At 43.6% G+C, this 17,420-nt stretch overlaps 1 protein-coding gene across 1 annotated transcript in view; it reads left to right on the top strand.

Annotated features, from left to right (window-relative positions):
- The window catches only part of Sorcs1 (sortilin-related VPS10 domain containing receptor 1), a 481,478-nt gene that overhangs the window by 439,100 nt on the left and 24,958 nt on the right, over positions 1 to 17,420 (top strand). The window contains exons 19-22 of the mRNA XM_013017825.1: positions 281 to 467; positions 7,248 to 7,381; positions 8,901 to 9,024; positions 14,170 to 14,282. Coding sequence (XP_012873279.1) covers positions 281 to 467; positions 7,248 to 7,381; positions 8,901 to 9,024; positions 14,170 to 14,282 — 558 coding nt within the window. The remainder of the gene's footprint in view (positions 1 to 280; positions 468 to 7,247; positions 7,382 to 8,900; positions 9,025 to 14,169; positions 14,283 to 17,420) is intronic.

Here is a 17,420-nt window from a genome sequence, read left to right as displayed (position 1 = left end):
ACTTAACAAGGCCTTGCAAGGAATGGAATCTCACATTGAAGCTGATAACGCAACACCGTTCCCCTTCCAAAGCTTTGAAAATATGAGTCAGTTCCCTATTCATTTGGAGAGTGTTCACCTTGAACTCTGGCTTGCTAGGTAGTGACCCTGGGATTTTGCCCAAACAGAGATGTTCTTAGCTCTAGGCAGGAGGCAGGGACTGGGAGACAGCCCAGCCCCTCTGGGTGGGAACAGCTAGGCACTGACTGTCTCCCCCTGGTGTTGCCCTACTGTCTTGCAGGGCGATGTACAGCGGACACTCATCCAGGTGGACTTTGGAGATGGCATTGCAGTGTCTTATGTCAACCTCAGCTCCATGGAAGACGGCATCAAGCATGTCTACCAGAATGTGGGCATTTTCCGAGTGACCGTCCAGGTGGACAACAGTCTGGGGTCTGACAGCGCCGTCCTGTACTTACATGTAACTTGTATGTTATTACTGTTGTTGGCTTATGACATATCCCAACTGCTGTTTCCCTTTGAAATCTATCCCAGTATATATATAATCTAGAAGAAACACAATACATACTGTTCAACTGAAAGAAAAGGAGAGATAAAAGAGAATAACAGAGCATAGGAGGGAGAGAGAGAAATAAAGAAGAGAACCAGGAAGTAGAATTTGAAAAATCTTGAACTCTGGATGGCTTCCCCTTGCACTGGAGAGTTCCAGTTCCTCAGAGATCAGTCAGCATGCCTAAATTTGTGGCTAGGCCTGAGCAACTTGTAGAGCGGTTGGCTGAGATATAAAAGATATGTTTGGCTTTTTTTTTTTTTTTGCTCAGAAATCATTGAAAAGCTTACATATGCTCAGCTCAAGCAAATTAGCACAAGTAAAGGATTTCCCCCTGACCCTCCCACTTCTATTTTTCTATGTTGTATCTTGCTATCAATAATCCTTGTAGGTTTTTTCCCCTCCCTAAACAAAATATCATTTATAGATGATTTCACATTTGAGAGAAGATTGCTATTTGGCGTAAGAGAAAATCATATAAGCAATGATATAAGGGAGCCACAGAACCAAATTACTCCAAGAAATGCAAAAGCTTTCTCCCTACTGAGAAACCCAAGGGTGTGAGTCACTGATCAGGTAGTTAGAACTACTGAGTTCCTCTGGGAATACCAGGATATCACACATATGATATGTGTGCGGGCATCTATAAAAGTCATACCAACTTTTTGTGGTTATCAAAATAGTCTACTTTAAAATGAAATTAGTTCCCGGTTGTGTAGCTCTATTGAAACCTCTAGGTCAAAAGTTCTAGGTCACATGTATTCAAACCAAGCATTGCTTTATACCTCGCCACAGAGAATGCACCAACTAAACAGGACAATTTAGGGATTGCCCCGAGGGGGCGTGGTTATGGGAGAGTCCTGACCTATCAGCCCCTCTCCATCTGTCTCCAGTGCATTCATGACTGAGAGGCTTGGGTGAAGCTCATGCGCTGTTCTTTGGGTATAAACAAAATTAGACATGATGTCCAGTTTGCCATCTCAGTCTCCTCATTTTTGGTTATACTTTCGTAAACTCTTAACTCTGCCACATAGGCTCCACCCCCAACAAGCTCTTGCGTGTATTATAATCTCAAGTCTCCAAGAAATCCTAGGAGGTGTGCACAGTTAGAAACTCTGCTTTACAAATTTTCATTGAGAGCTACTGTAGCTGGGCCACCAGTAGCTCACGCCTATAATCCTAACAACTCAGGAGGCTGAGATGTAAGGATCGTGGTTCAGTGCCAACCCGGAGCAGGAAAGTCCACGATCCTCTTATTTCCAATACACTACTCCAAAAAAGCTGGAAGTGGTACTGTGGCTCAAGGAGTTAATTGCTAGCCTGGAGCAAAAAGAGGCTCATACATAACAGCCAGGCCCTGAGTTCATAACTCAGGACCACCAGAGAGAAAGAGCGAGAGAGAGAGGAGAGGAGAAGAGAGAGTTAGTGTAACTGAGCCAAAGTGACAGACTCATAACACAGTATAAACAGGCTCCAGACACAGGGCTATTGTTTAAAGAATACCAGGTCTTGTCAGGAGCCCATGCCAACTCATAATTGTCATCCTAGCTACTGAGCAGGCAGAGGTTTGAGGATCACAATTTGAAGCCAGCCTGTACAGGAAAATCTGTGAGACGTTTATTCCTAATAAACTACCAACAAGCCAGGAAGTGGAGCTGTGGTTCAATTGGGAGAACACTAGCCTTGAGCATAAAGAAGCTTAGGGGCAGTGCGCAGGCCCTGAGTTCAAGCCACAGGACCAGTACACACAAAAACGAAGCAAAGAAAAGAAAAGCCCATGTCTTATTCTAGGATTAATGTCAGAGACATGATAGCAGGTCTTTTCTTCTAGGCTTAGTGTGGGTGAGGAGGATGGCCCACAGTTGGATGGAAGGAACTACACCTCCATCAGCACCTACACTTCCAAAGAAACACAGCTATTTAGAAGTAGTATTCTCACCGTGAACTGTGGAAGTTCAAGCCTCTCATCATAGAATCCTGTCCATCTGACTGCCACTGTAAGCCATTAGGTAGATAAGACAAATAATCCTCTCTCAATCAGCACGTAGGGTGATTAGTGTCACAATGCCAAGGGAATCACCTAAAAAATCTTCTCAAACATACATCACAACCAGTAATTATAAGTAGCTAAAACCACTTGCAACACAGAGGACAGTACATTTGCTGAAAATGCCTATTTTATATTTATCCTTCCCCAAGTGTGGATTTTTTGCTAGGTAACTGCCATGAGTAGGAATTACAACTACATCTGTATCCCATGTATTTAAAAACAACCACCATGTCCAACCACGTATAAATATGCATTTAAAATGCAGTGGCAGATTTTGTCCAAATTGTGCGGCATCTGAATTGCATGGCTCTTCCTCCTCACCATCTAGAAGCTCCCTCATTCTCATTCCTATCATAGATCACTAGATGCCTTCAGGCCCCTGGTTGCCACCAAGATTCCTGTAGATGTCCTAAATCACTGAAAAGAAAGATTAGAGACTCAGAAAGACAATGACTTCTAAAAAAAATGAGTTCCTTCATTCATAGGTACTTTTCTCATGATTCAGTCTAGTTGATTGGTAGAACATTTGATCTCAACAGTAATGGAAGACAATTTCTAATGGAACTTTTGTGCTCTGACTTTAATCTTTAAAACTCACCTGTGGAGTAGTTCGATAATTATACCTACAATTATAGGACCCTTTTCTAAGCCTGGCCTCAGGACAACAGCAAACATGAGTGTTAATTGTATTGAAACAGATCGTGTTTTAAGGTGTTTGTTGATTCAAGTTCATCTAAATCCTATGCCCTTACACACTCAGTAGATTCTGACATATTTGTTCAGATTCCTATAGGACCCATAGGCCTTATTGTGTACATAAATACACTTTACTCTTTGCCTCACCTTAACCCCATAGATAACTGAAGGCAATGGAGAAAATAACAATTGACAAAGACGTGACTTTGGTACTATTTGGTACTACAAGGGAGTTAGCATACACCCCTTCATGAGTCAGGAGCATTTTTTGGTACCAAAATGATAGGATGTATAGGTGGGAGAGGTAGGTTGGCTTCTTAAGAAGGAAAAAAAAATATCATTGCACAGAGTCAGACATTCTGATTCTGTTCGGATCCTAGGTAGGTCACTCTGTCTTTCTGAGTCTAAATTTCCTCCTCTGTCAAACGGGCACGTATCCTCTTCCCAAAGATTCTGCCAAGCAAGAAACATCCTACCAACTAGTAGTAAAACTAGATTTTTCCTTTCCTTCATCAAAAATAGCATATACATTGAGACTTGGAGGATTGCAAGATGAGGAAGAGTTAGCAGCTTATTGTAGCCTGCCAAGCCTTTAGTCTCTACTCCTATTCCTCCCTCTCCCCAACCCAGCCTCCACTTCTCTTGAAGACACACAATGTGTGTGTCTTCCACACACACATTGCAGAAAGGTGACTTGATTCTACATCAGAGGTTTATCAATACAGTTTTGTAAAGGTCATCGGAAACAGCAGGAACAGCATTTCCAGGAATGGGTCAGCAGCTCCTGCTGCCTGGCGCCTGGGTGATCTGTTGAAGCTTGACAGTTGGAAATTCCTTGGGGACAGCATTCAGTGTGCTCTGCTACTTTGCAAACTAATGAGACACGTGATGTAGCCAGCATTGCCATCAGCTGAATGGGGCAGGGAATTTGGAGGGCATGTGGATTTGGGGCTTAAGAAAGCTGTCCTATCACAGCCATTTGCAGGACAAAAGAAAAAAATCACTGAAGATGCTACACCCACACAGGCAGAATGTCAAGTAAAAATATTAAGACGAAGTGGACGTGCTACTCTTCCTAAACACCTCCTTAGGGACTCTCTTAGATAAGAGCAATTCGCATAAACTTTTCTGGCTCTCAGTTAGGGTAAAGGGATGTGTGTGTGTGTGTGTGTGTGTGTGTGTGTGTGTGTGTGTGTGTGTGTGTGTGTGTGTGTTTTATGACCAGGCTTTGCAAGTGCTGACTCTGTCATTATATTGACCATCAAAGAGTTTGTGTGTGAGCAATGCACCTGTCCCAGAATTCAATGATTAAAGACTAATGCTCTCAGTCCTGTCTCAGACCTGCTGAACTAGATGAGATTCCTAACAAGGAGCCATGATCATGCGATTTGAATAGATTCTGATGCTCTTTTGGCACACTGACCTTTGAGAATCTCTTTTAGGATTTCTACCTTAGAGTTGGATTCCCTTCGATACTTTTAATGTCTAGTGGTTTTTTTTCAGTGTATCAGATAAATAGCAACGTAATATATAGGCAGTATTCGGAGTCAGAAGACTTCAAAACATAAATGCTTGAGGCAGACCAGAGAAACCAGCACACACATACAGAGTGTTCAGGCAGACCAGAGAAACCAGCACGTACATACACAGAGTGTTCAGTCTCACTAGCATCAGCTGCTCCTCAGCATGTCAAGAAAGTACTAGAAAGAAGACAAGAAAACCAAATTTTACAGCTTCTCTGGCACCTTGCAACGATTCATATGGAGTGACACAGCACCACCTGCTGTCCCTTGTGTACATTGCAGGCACCTGTGTGATGGCAAAGTTGAGCTTTCTGTTTAGTGCAGCCAGCCAGCTGGGGGCAGGGAGGAGTTGTTTTCAGTCTCTTTTTAATGGAAGACTCTGCCGTTGTTTAGAGCATAGGTGCTTTAAAAGATCGATTTCTGGATTGTGGGAGGCAGGTATTTTACACCAGTGCACAGCAAATGAATGTAAGAGACCACAGAAATTGGAAATACTAATAAATTCCATTTATTTAGGTGGGTATAATGTACATGCGCGCAAGGATACAGTTGCCCAATGTGGGTACAATGTACATGCGCGCAAGTATAAAGTTGCCCAATGTGGTTACAATGTACATGCGCACAAGTATACAGTTGCCCAATGTGGGTATAATGTACATGCCTGCAAGGATACAGTTGCCCAATGCAGGTATAATGTACATGCGCACAAGGATACAGTTGCCCAGTGCGGGTATAATGTACATGCTTGCAAGGATACAGTTGCCAAATGCAGGTATAATGTACATGCTTGCAAGGATACAGTTGCCCAATGCGGGTATAATGTACATGCGCACAAGGATACAGTTGCCCAGTGCGGGTATAATGTACATGCTTGCAAGGATACAGTTGCCAAATGCAGGTATAATGTACATGCTTGCAAGGATACAGTTGCCCAATGCGGGTATAATGTACATGCGCACAAGGATACAGTTGCCCAATGCAGGTATAATGTACATGCGCACAAGGATACAGTTGCCCAATGCTGTGCACAGGTTTCAGGCCCAAGTACTACGTGTCCTCATGACGTCCTAGAATAGCTTCCATGGCTCCCTTCTCCCCTCCCCCTATCTTCCCGCCACAGCTTCAGCTGCCTTGGCTTCCTTGTCACTCAGCCACTATGCCAGCCATCCCCATCTCCTCCCTCTGGGGCTAGACGCTAGCTCCATTCAGACGCTCAGTGCACCCCTGCACAGATGCCATTTCTTCTGAAAGGCCTTCCTTGGTGACTCTTACCACCACCACCACCAACAACATAACGCGCTCTCCTACCAGGCTTTCCAAGCTTGATGATTTCCTCCTGTAAACGACCTAAGTGCCATGTGTCCTCGAGATCTACAGTGACTCCCAAAACCTTAATAGCATTTAGATGAGAGACAGACACATGAGCCGCTGTGGAGTGGAACCAGGGTTTGTGGCATAGCATCTAGTTCTTGTCTTTCAGTGGATTTCAGGTAACAAAGATCAGAGGAGTAAGAGAGTGTCACAGAGGAGGGGATGCTAGATCTCAAACCTGGAAACTCACAGGTGCCAGGGAAAAAAAAAGAAATAGAAATTCTAGAGAGGCTAAGGCATGACCCACTGGAGGAAGTGGTGAGTGGAGAAAGAGCCAGTAATAAATATGAGCAAGAGCAAAGTGCCTTTCCCCATTGCTGCAACATTGGTACAGAGCTCTGTATGTGCTCACCGCACCTCTGGCCTGGACGGGTCTCACTTCACCCCACCCGCATCCATCCCATACTTACCTACCCATGTGGTTTTACTCTCATCTGAAGATACACAATACATTTCCCCATGTCTAGATCTTTAAAAATGCGGGAAGAAGGGGGCTGGGAAGGTGGCTCAGTGGTAGAGCGCTTGCCTTGCATGCCTGAGGCCCTGGGTTCAATTCCTCAGCACCACATAAGCAAAAAGAAAAAAGCCGGAAGTGGCGCTGTGGCTCAAGTGGTAGAGCGCTAGCCTTGAGCTGAAGAGCTGAGGGACAGCGCCCAGACCCAGAGTTCAGGCCCCACGACCAGACCCCCCCCAAAATGCAGGAAGAATAATTACCTGCAGCTGGTTTGGTCACGTGTCCACCCTCCCCCACACCAGGCATGCTGCGAGGCTGCTAGCTCCCTGTGAATTCTGCGTCTCCCCATGAAATCTATTCATTGAAGACTTCATGAATCCCTTGTGAATGTTTAACCTTTAACATGGACTGGCTTTGAGTTTTGACCCACTATAGAGTTTTACAAATGGAAAAATAGGATGCGATTTCTGGCGATGTCTGGTTTCTGTTTTGTTCTTCTCTCTCCCGAGTAGGGAGAGCACCCTTCGCTTCCCACGGGGAGTGGCTGCCACGTGTGGAGACTTGGAGGCTGACTCCATGTCCCCACTCTCTCTTGTGGCTCAGGTCCCCTGGAGCACGTGCACCTGTCTCTTCCCTTTGTCACCACGAAAAACAAAGAGGTGAACGCAACCGCCGTGCTGTGGCCCAGCCAAGTGGGCACCCTCACCTACGTGTGGTGGTACGGCAACAACACAGAGGTGAGCAGCCCCCCCTCCCCATCACCCCCACCAGTGATGGGAGCCCACACGTGCACACTCATGCACGCTGGCCGATGCGCTTCAGGAACTCAAAGAGTTCAGGCCTTTGCTGAGCACCAGGACTCTTGTCAAGAGCACAGACAACTCTGCAGTGTTCTGTGCCTCCTACTTGCTGGTTTGCCCCCAACCTGCCTTTTATAATGCAGTTGAATTCTCCTCAGCCCCTAGTGAGAGCACGTCTTATGGAGGACTTTAGCTGTTCCCCTGCCATACAGGACATGAAATGCATTTTCATCTTAAAAACTAATTAAGGAAAAATGGGAGGAAGTATGGGTGAGGGGTGAGTTGACCCAAATCAGTAGCCGAGTAACTTTGCTCATGGGAGCTTGGCATCTGAGTGTATTACAAACACCTGTTTCTACACTCCCTTTCTTCCTTCACCCTTCCTTCCTTCCTTTGTACCTTCTTCCTTCTTTATTTCCTCTCTCCCTCCCTCCTTCTCTCCTTCAATCCTGCCTTCTCCTTCCTTCCTTATTTCCTCCCTCCCTCCCTCCTCCCTTCTTTTCTTCCTTCTTTCCTTCCTTCCTCCCTCCCTCTCTCTTCTTTCCTTCCTTCCTTCCATCCTTCCTTCCTTCCTTTCTAACTTCTTCCTTCCTTCTTTATTTCCTCTCTCCCTCCCTTCTTCAATCCTGCCTTTCTCCTTCCTTCCTTCCTTATTTCCTCCCTCCCTCCCTCCTTCCTTCTTTCCTTCCTTTCATCCTTCTTTCCTTCATTCCTTTCTAACTTTCCTCCCCCCTCCCCCCTTCCTCCCCCTCCCTCCCTCCGTCCCTCCCTCCCTCCTTCCTTCCTTCCCTCCTTCCTTCCCTTCTTCCTTCCTTCTTTCCTTCCTTGCTTCTTCTTGGTCTTCCTTTGAGTGCTTAAATCACAGCCCAGTTCATGCTTGTTTGCATTGCAGCTACCTCAGGAAACTGTCCCATGTGCTTCTCAGAGGAAGTCAGCACCCAGGCCGCTCCAGTCTAACTAATGTTAAGCTTTGTTGTCCAGGTTGCTGAGTTCCACTAAGATCTGAACACTATCCTAGATACAAAAACTAGTATTAAATTTGGATCAATGAAGACCTCTCCCCACTCCATTTCCTCTGAATTGAGTGGCTTTTTTGGATTAGCATAACTGTAGGACATGAGGAAGTTGTGCAGAAAGAGAGATGTGTGTCCTACTAGGACACACGGATCCTAGGACCTGAGGGCAATGAGGACTAATGATTTCCCAGTCCTCGAATCAGGGTGAGAAGCCCAAGAGAGAGGTGTCTCACTCCCAAGGAACAGGCAGATTGGCCTGGGAGGAGAGGCCCTTCTGCGTCCCAGGCCTTCAAGCCGAGGGGCCAGCACTGACAGTCCCACTGTGGTGAGGCAGGGTCGCCTCCCCGTGCTGACTTTTGCTTACTAAGTTGGAGGCTTGGAGCCGGAGCTATATCAGCCCCATGTAAGCAGCTCTCCCCTCTCTTTGCCCTCTGCTCCAGCCTTTGATCACCTTGGAAGGAAGCATATCGTTCAAATTCACCTCGGAAGGGATGAATACCATCACGGTGCAGGTCTCCGCGGGCAACGCCATCCTGCAGGACACGAAGACCATTGCGGTGTATGGTGAGTGCCAGGCTTTTGCCGATCTGCCCTGTCCTCATGCTCACATGAGATGGCCTGGTCTAGGGCAGGTAGAGGATGTCCTGGCTCATGGCCTTCACTTCAGGCACAGAAGGCGCTCATTAGGGCAGAGCTGAGGTCAGCCTAACCCTTCCCTGGAGAAATGCGCATCTCCTCCAGCACAGGAGCAGAGGGGTCCCAGGACCTTGAAAGAGTTTAGTGGGTGAAGTTGATCTGGTTCTTAGAAAGGAGATGATGTTCTCACTCACCACAGGTAGGGTCAACACACTAGTTCATTCACCTGGGGTTTTGGTGGTATTCCAGTAATCAAAATCAATTATAAAGAAAATAGCTAATCCCGAGGCTTGTGTGTTAAAAAGTTCACCTTGAAGGGGAGTTGCTCATTATCTGAATATATCTCAGTCTCTTCCACAAATCCGTATTAACTTAGCAAAAGGAAAAACTCCTCTCTACTAGACTCAAAGCTAGATTGCATATCGGTTTGAACAAATGGCTGCACAGACCAATTTTGTTATCAACTGGGGGGATGGAATATGGCCAGAGTATTACCTGGAAGGAAATTTTACTGAACTACAAAGGTGGAATCATTGCTTGAAAATGAGAGGAAAAAGGGTTTATACAGATTGATTGCATTTTGGTATTTTTTTTCCTATGCGGAAAGCTATTTAGACAGATAAGAACTAAGTGTTCCTTGCAGATGGTAAAAATGTACATGTTTATTATTAATATGGAAGTGGTACATATGTATCATGGGAAATTAAAATTTGTAAACATGAATTCAAAATTACGTAAGGGATGTTTAAGCGGTGCAGAGAAAAACAAGAAGAACACGGGAGGAAATAAGGATGAGAGTAAAAGAGAGTAACGCTTTTGTTCAGTCATTCCAGTTGAGAATTAATTGATTCTGTGGAGATAATTTAGCTCTTGCTTAACCTTGTTGGCTATCAAGGTGTGGTTTTCATTTTTTATTTTGCCAACTTGACCTTCTTAATCAGAGAATAACTTTCATGTCATTTTGAAGGACCCAAAAGCCTAAGGTACCTGCTCTAACCATGCACGGCTGGCTTTGTGTAAAATTTCATAGTTTCTCCTTCCTCCCCAGTAAAGATGCTTGTCAGCCCCAATAATGAGAGGAAGTAAATCAGAATTCTTAGTTGCCTAAATAGGTCTGTTCAGTGAGATAATCAGGTAGTCAGAGTGGCTATGCATAATGGTGAGAGGGTTGGCTTTTCTCTCCTTCCTTTTCTTTTTTTTTTTTAATACTTTATTGTTATTATAAAGGTAGTGTACAGAGGGACTACAGTGACATAATTCAGGTAAAAAGCACATTTCTTTTTGGACTATGTCACCTTTCCCTCACTCCTACTTCTTTTCCAAGTCTTGGGATTACATTTAATTTTTGTAGCAACAACCATGACACAGGACAGGTACCTTACCAGTGACTTATGTATTTATTGGCTGTGCTGGGGATTTCACTCAGGACTCAAGACTCAACCGAGCTCCCACAATGGAGCCAGGCCTCAGTCCTCTTCGTTGTTTGTTTTTATTTTTATCTGTTTGTTTTTCAGGGAAGGTCTCCCAATTTTGCTTTAACTAGCCATAGACTGTAATCTTCCTATCTCTACCTTTCAAGTTGACAGGATTACAGGCTTCTGCCACCATACTAACTATCTTTTACAGAGGTTAAATAACTTGCCCAGCTGGTGAGCGGAGGAGCTGAGCCTGCAACTCAGCCTATGGTTTGAAACCCACTGGACTCTCATTTTCTTTTCCTCTGGACATTTCTTTCCTTTTTTAGATAAATTCATAAGAACTTGACAAAGGTCCTCCAGGTTTGGTGTATGGGTAATCCCCCATACTCCACAGAATCACAGTCAGAACCTGAAATCTGAAAGGCGTTTGGGCATTTCTGGTTAAATCCGGTAATTTTACAGATAAGAAATTTTGACGCAACCCTGGAAAGCCACTGTCTCAAAATCATGCTGCTGTTTGTCGATTGACCAGAGGATCTTGATGGTGGTAGTGATAGTAATTAACAGTGATGGAGGCCTAACTGCCAGCATCTGCCAGGATCTGCCCTGGTACTCAAGATATGCAATCTCTTTCCCTGGATCCTTAGAGCAGACTTACGATGAAAGTTCTGTCACTGACCCATATTGCAGGTGAGAAAACACAAGGATAAAGAATAGGCTATAATAATTCTGAATCCAGTAGTGTTTCTATGCACTTTCTCTCTTTTGCTCTTCATACTTCTTTTACTTTATTTTGTTTTACCTTTTCTTAATTTTTGAGACAGTCTGATTATATTGCCAGACTAACCTTACCTGATTGTCCTCCAGCCTTCGACTCTAGTGCTGGGATTACAGCCGTATGCCCTAGCACCTGGCAGTTTGGAAGTTCTTCCTCTTTCTTCTGTCTTTTTAAAGACATTTTCCCAGGGTGATTCGCCCTACATGAAGTGAGGAAGTGATCACCATGTTCTCATTAAAAGTTTGAGAAAAAGAAAGTAGTCTTTCCCCTCTCCTAACCAAATTTCTGAGGCACCATCATCCTTCATTCATCTTCAGTCACGTGAATGAACTCTTCAGGGTAACTTGAAATTTCTGATGTCGGGCATAACTTGAGGAAGGAAACTTGTGACATGTAGTGACTGAGCATAACTGAAAAGAAAGGCAAGAAGGTTTTTAAATGCCAGGGTGACCTGGTAGGAAAGTGCTAGTGGGCATTCTAGAGCACCAAGAGTTATCAGTCTGATATGACCTTTTGTGTTAATTAATTGCAATTTAGAAAAATTAATCTCCCGCCTCCCACAGAGCCTAGTAGGTCAGGACCTGGTCTTTGCCCGAATGCTGATTATATTTCAAAGCAATCTCCCAGCTACTTGCAGTATTCCTAGATTCACATCTTGAAGGAACAATGAATTTATAGTTGCAAGTGATGTGCTTTCAGAAAAGGGAGTTGGTGGGAACAGGAGCACAGAGACAACTTCTAAAGTTTAGCCAAAATGAGGGCAACAGAACCAGCGTCAACAGGAGGCCACTGCCTATGCAGGAAGCTGAGGAAGGTAGGCTAGTCTTACCAGCACACATGCATGCACGCATGCACGCATGCACGCACACACAAATACCTTGCTTTTTTGTTGTTGTTACTTGGTGCCTGGGCACAGATTTGTTTTTAAGAAGAAAGAAGGAAAGAAAAGGAAGGGAGGGAGTGAGGAAGGGTGGGAAGAGAAGGGAGGGAAGGGAGAGAAGAGAGGAAGGAAGGAAGGAAGGAAAGAAAGAAGGAAGGAAGGAGGGAAAGATGGAGGGAGGGAGGGAGGATATAGAAATATATGGGATATAGGATTCATTTCTTAACAACTGCAAAGAGGACCTGCCAGTCCTCATGCCAGCATCCCCTGCTTACCAAGTACATTCAGGTTTGACATCTCTAGTGCTTCTGTCATGCTGTTTCATATGCTCAGTGGCTGTGGAGGACCCACCTTCATTTGTTTCCTATGGAGAAGATGAAAGGTACAGGGAAGTAAGGATTTTATGAACTGCTGTCTTCAGAAGGGAAAAGTTCGGCATCCATGGATGAACCTTTGATGCTGCCTTTTACCAAACTGCTAGCTAATCTATATTTCATTATTCTCCATTGGCACTGAATCAATGATGTTCAGGAGGTTGACCTGTGAGTGACTCATTAAATAGTCAGGATCTGAAAGTTTCACTTTTAAAATGGAGCAACTACCATAGATACACAGATTATCATGTAAGAGTCTTCAGAGTGTGAGTTTGATAACTTGTTAGGGTTGTTTAGGAAGTGCATGAGTAGCGTTTTATGCTCCCTGAGCATATAATTGGCATTGCTGATGTCACTTAGCCCCTACTGAAACACAAGGACATACTTAAAGCAATGTTGACTGAATATGTGAAAGCATCAAAATGGGGCGCCTTCTTGTAATCATTTCTTTACTCAATAATTAATTACTAACTAAATGGCTCAGGGATAGTCATCAAAAACCTATCTCTTAAGCACAATCCCAAGTTTAGGAATACAGAGCTTTTCTCTTCATTGACCTTGTATTTCAATTTGGAGGATATGTGAGAGTAAAAGGAGTTAAAACTAAGGGACCTGGGGTGAGGGGAAGAGCAGGAGTCTACCCGAGATGGGGAGGTCAGAAAGAGCTCTCCAAGGAGAGAATGAGTGAGGAGGAGAAGCTATTCATGGTGCTGTTGGGCCAAGAGAATGTTGGCAGGATGGAGCAGCAGTGGGGAGGCCTAGACCTCTGAGCATAAGGTTTACAGGACACAAGGTAGGAAGGGAAATCTATACCTAAGAAGGATGTGGTAAGACACTGCATGTTATTCTCAATGCAATGCATTTTCCTGTGTTCCTCGGACTCTGAAGGTCCTTCTTGTTCTCACTGGGCCCCTCCCCATTATCTCCCACAGAAAATTCTGCTCAAGAAATCTTTGCTGATTTCATCACCATCCTACTTCCTGAGGATCCAGAATAACTTAGAGGCTATGGAGAAAACTAACGAAATAAAATCCCTGACGTCAGGAGCTTAAATGTCTCATTTGATGAAATTCAATGCAAATGAAAGACAATAGAATATAGTGCTAAATATAATCATGCATATAATCCTATGATATATATGTAGTCCTAGAACAATTATCATTCTGCAACCATGTAATGATGAAAGTGTGTGCAAAATATGGAAATACCATGAGAAAGGACAACGTGAAGTGTGATAATGAAGAACAGTCATTCAGGGAGAATGTTCAATGATTTGTAGCTGGGTATTGGCATTATAGGCAAAGGAAGAAGTGAGTCATAAACCTTCTCTGAATTCAGGGTCATGAGACCACTTATTGTCTATGAATGCAAAGTCAAGAACTAATGAGCAAGGGCTGCAGAGCTAGGTGTGGTCCAGCATTGGGGACTTTGATCTAGAAAATGAGGAGCTAGGGACATACACCAAGAAAGGGATGTGAATTTCTTTTTTTTTTCCTTGAATGGTCTCCCTGGTAACTGAAGAGGGAAAGAACCCTCTATGAGAGATTTGCCTACAATACCAAGTTCAGACTGCTTGACAGAACTATCTGAGCTGTAGTAATCTACCTTCTGTTGCATTGTCAGAGGAATTCCGGTCTCTTCGCTTGTCCTTCTCTCCAAACCTGGATGACTACAACCCAGACATCCCTGAATGGAGGAGAGACATCAGCCGTGTCATCAAGAAAGCCTTGGTGGAGGTAAGCGTGAACTGGTTCTTCTTCTGTCTACATGGCATCTCCTCCCTGTCCTTGGACAGCTTCTTGGGAAGGGAATCCTTGTGCAAAAGACAAGCAAGAAACGGAGCCCAGGGGAAGTCAGATTAATACCCAAGTGGGTCTTGCAGGGGTGAGGCACTGTGAGGGTGGAATTACTCCCATAAACTTTATTCTGCTTAGAGAAGGAGGGCATGGACATTTGTGATACTAACACAGCAAAGTTCATGATTCGGCCACTGGCAAGGGTCCTGTCAGCTTCTGTACCTAATATTGAAGTACATGCAGGATAGGTGTGTGAGTGTTATTTACAAGAGCACCCAGGATTCAACTCCATAGCTCTGAAGGTACAAGCCCAGTGAGCACTGAGACAATGATAGCTAGTCACACAGAAACGTAACCAGAACATAACACAGAAATGTGGAACTGCTCTTAAAGGTATTTATCTCTCATCAAACCCTTGATGAGAGAAAAATTTTTGGCATCCTTGTATCTTTTTTAATAAGGTAACCAAGGTTTAAAGAAGTTATGGAACTTTCCTAAACTCTCTTAGCTAACAGGTAACAGAGCTCCATAATTAAATTGAAGACCCTGAGTCTAATGTCTGTGGTTTTCCAATGAGACACAGCCCACTAAGCTTCCTGAGCTTTGTGGAAGAATTCTAAGGCAGTGTGATTTATGACTTTGTTGAAGATGGCCCTGAAAATTGTTATAGTTACACCTACCCCAACTACTCCACTTTCAAGAGTGAGTAAAGAAATGGGATTGTTGCATTTGGCCCTGTTTAAACTTAGTGCCCCATACCCAGGAAATCCGAGATGAGCTGTTTTCCTTGTCTTAGCCCAGTTAGAAAATCAATCTATGGTATCTTTTTTGCTTTTCTTTTCTATTCTTCTTTCTTTATATATTGGAACTGGAGCTTGAATACAATCTCACATTCTCTATCAGCTTTGTCTGCTCATGGCTGGCTCTACCATTTGAGATGCTCAGATCTCAGCCTACTGGATATTGAGGATTATAGGCGTGAGCCACTGGTGCCTGGCTTCGCTCTAGGTTTATATCTATATATTTTCTGTTTACAAATACAGGGTGCCACTTAATACAAATCAAGGATGGAAAAGAGGCACTAAGAACAGCCCTGCTCAGAAAAGAGATCTCACTTATATCTAGTGTCCTGGCACCCGCATCTCTTTCCTAACAACCTGGTTTATATGCATTTAGTACCTACAGTATTTCAGACCCTGATCTCACTGCTTTGTATCATTTAACACATTTTATATCAAAATAGTTTTATGATGTGTACTATCTGCAAAACCATTTTACAGGTAAGGAAGCTCAGGTAAGAGACATTCATCACTTGCCCAAGGTTAATGTAGTTAAAAATCAGGTTCTGAAGTGAAAACCACCAAGGTTATGCTGTTGTAGGGTTTTATTCCCCACACCATTGCAGTCTACAGATACCTTCTTGCCTTTTGAAAAGGAGAAACAGAAATGGATGGAATACTAACACAGAGGGAGACATGTGCCATTTCACTGCTGCTTTCACAGTTGTCAGCTTGTACCACATTATGGATGGCTAAATATGGATAGATTAGATGCCTAATGCAGTGTGGTTTTTGACCCTTGGTGCTCTCTGTTTTGGTGGAAAAGCTGGTCTCTCTTTCCCAGTATGAAATAGATGAATTATAACCTTCACTGAACTCAGTACCTACTAACTTGTATCTGCAGTAATCTAAGGGATCTACCACACAGCTGTCCAGCTCCTCCTGGTGATTTATCAACCAGGCATTAGCTCGGCAAGGACTAGCCTTCTAGGCTGATTTCCTTTTGCCCTCACTGTTTAGGGATCAGATGCCCTGGGCCGTCAGTTTTCCACCAGCTGTCCAGCACATTAGAAACAACTGCTCATCACTATTTCTAGGCCGCTGCATATTATAGTCAGTTCCATGCATAATAATTGTGTCAGCTCAGCACTCCCGAGGCCAGATGCTGGAATGTGTGATGGGAGAGAAGATGATTCCTGAGTCCCAAGAGGCATTTCATTCAACCTCTGGTCTCCCAACATCCCACATATGTGTATATATGTATGTATATATAATCTCTATGTATGCGGATTACATGTATGTATGTATATATAATTTACATTTATGCTTACGTAGAGATTATATACACATATATAAAGATACATATGTTTATGTAAAGATTATATATGTGTGTGTATATAAAATCTTTAAGTAGTTGTACAGAGGAGTCACCATACATAAAAGCAGTTTTCTTTACTAGTATCTCCTCTGTTAATTTTCTCACCCATCCCTCCCAGCTTACTCCTTCCTTCACTTTTCTTAACTTTGTGCATTATTTATTGAATGTTTTACTACATATTCCCCATCTTTTGTAGTCAGTGTCCTATGTCCTAAATGGACCACATTATTAGATGTATGCTGATAACCCCTACAAGAGGTACAATTTAGAGTTGGCTTATTTTCAGTTTCCTTCCCATTCATTTGGGGGTAGATTTTGGCATACAATAACTTGTTTCTTTTTTACTAGATTACCTGTAATATTGACATATGGAATTCCCAACTGGATGTCATTCAAAATAAACATTTTTATGTATAATGAAGTTAATTTGAACTTAATCTCTGAGTTTGAAATCTAGCAGGGTGATAGGACTGTATGGGCTCAGCTGTACCAGAAACTGCTGTGAGGTGCAGCACAAGTGTGCATGCAGCACGAATTACTGCTGTAGACTTCACAGTGAAATCAAGGCTCATAACATTTACAATCTAATCCAAAGAGCCTGAGCCACCATCTAACCTTCCTGTATCTCCCATCTTTGTCAGGCTGAAGAAAAGTCCCACCACTCAAGACCCTATTCTTTAGCTGTTGCCTTTGGCTGACCTTTTCTGGGCCATATTGTTTTCCAGTGTGGTTCAAGATCACGCATAGAGGAATATGTCTATACAAAATCCTGGCCTACTAAGCCCAATTTAAGACAATTCTGAAGGCCCAGTCTGTCTCCTCAGAGTGGTCTCCTGATGGTCAATGGGCAGCTCAACTCCAACCCTTGTCCATGCTTGCTTCTTTCCCTTCATTCTCATAGATCTGATTCCTTAGCATACT

The sequence above is a fragment of the Dipodomys ordii genome, unplaced genomic scaffold, assembly GCF_000151885.1.
Source record: "Dipodomys ordii isolate 6190 unplaced genomic scaffold, Dord_2.0 Scaffold36, whole genome shotgun sequence".
Lineage (NCBI taxonomy): Eukaryota > Metazoa > Chordata > Mammalia > Rodentia > Heteromyidae > Dipodomys > Dipodomys ordii.
This window is presented reverse-complemented; position numbering and strand designations above follow the sequence as displayed.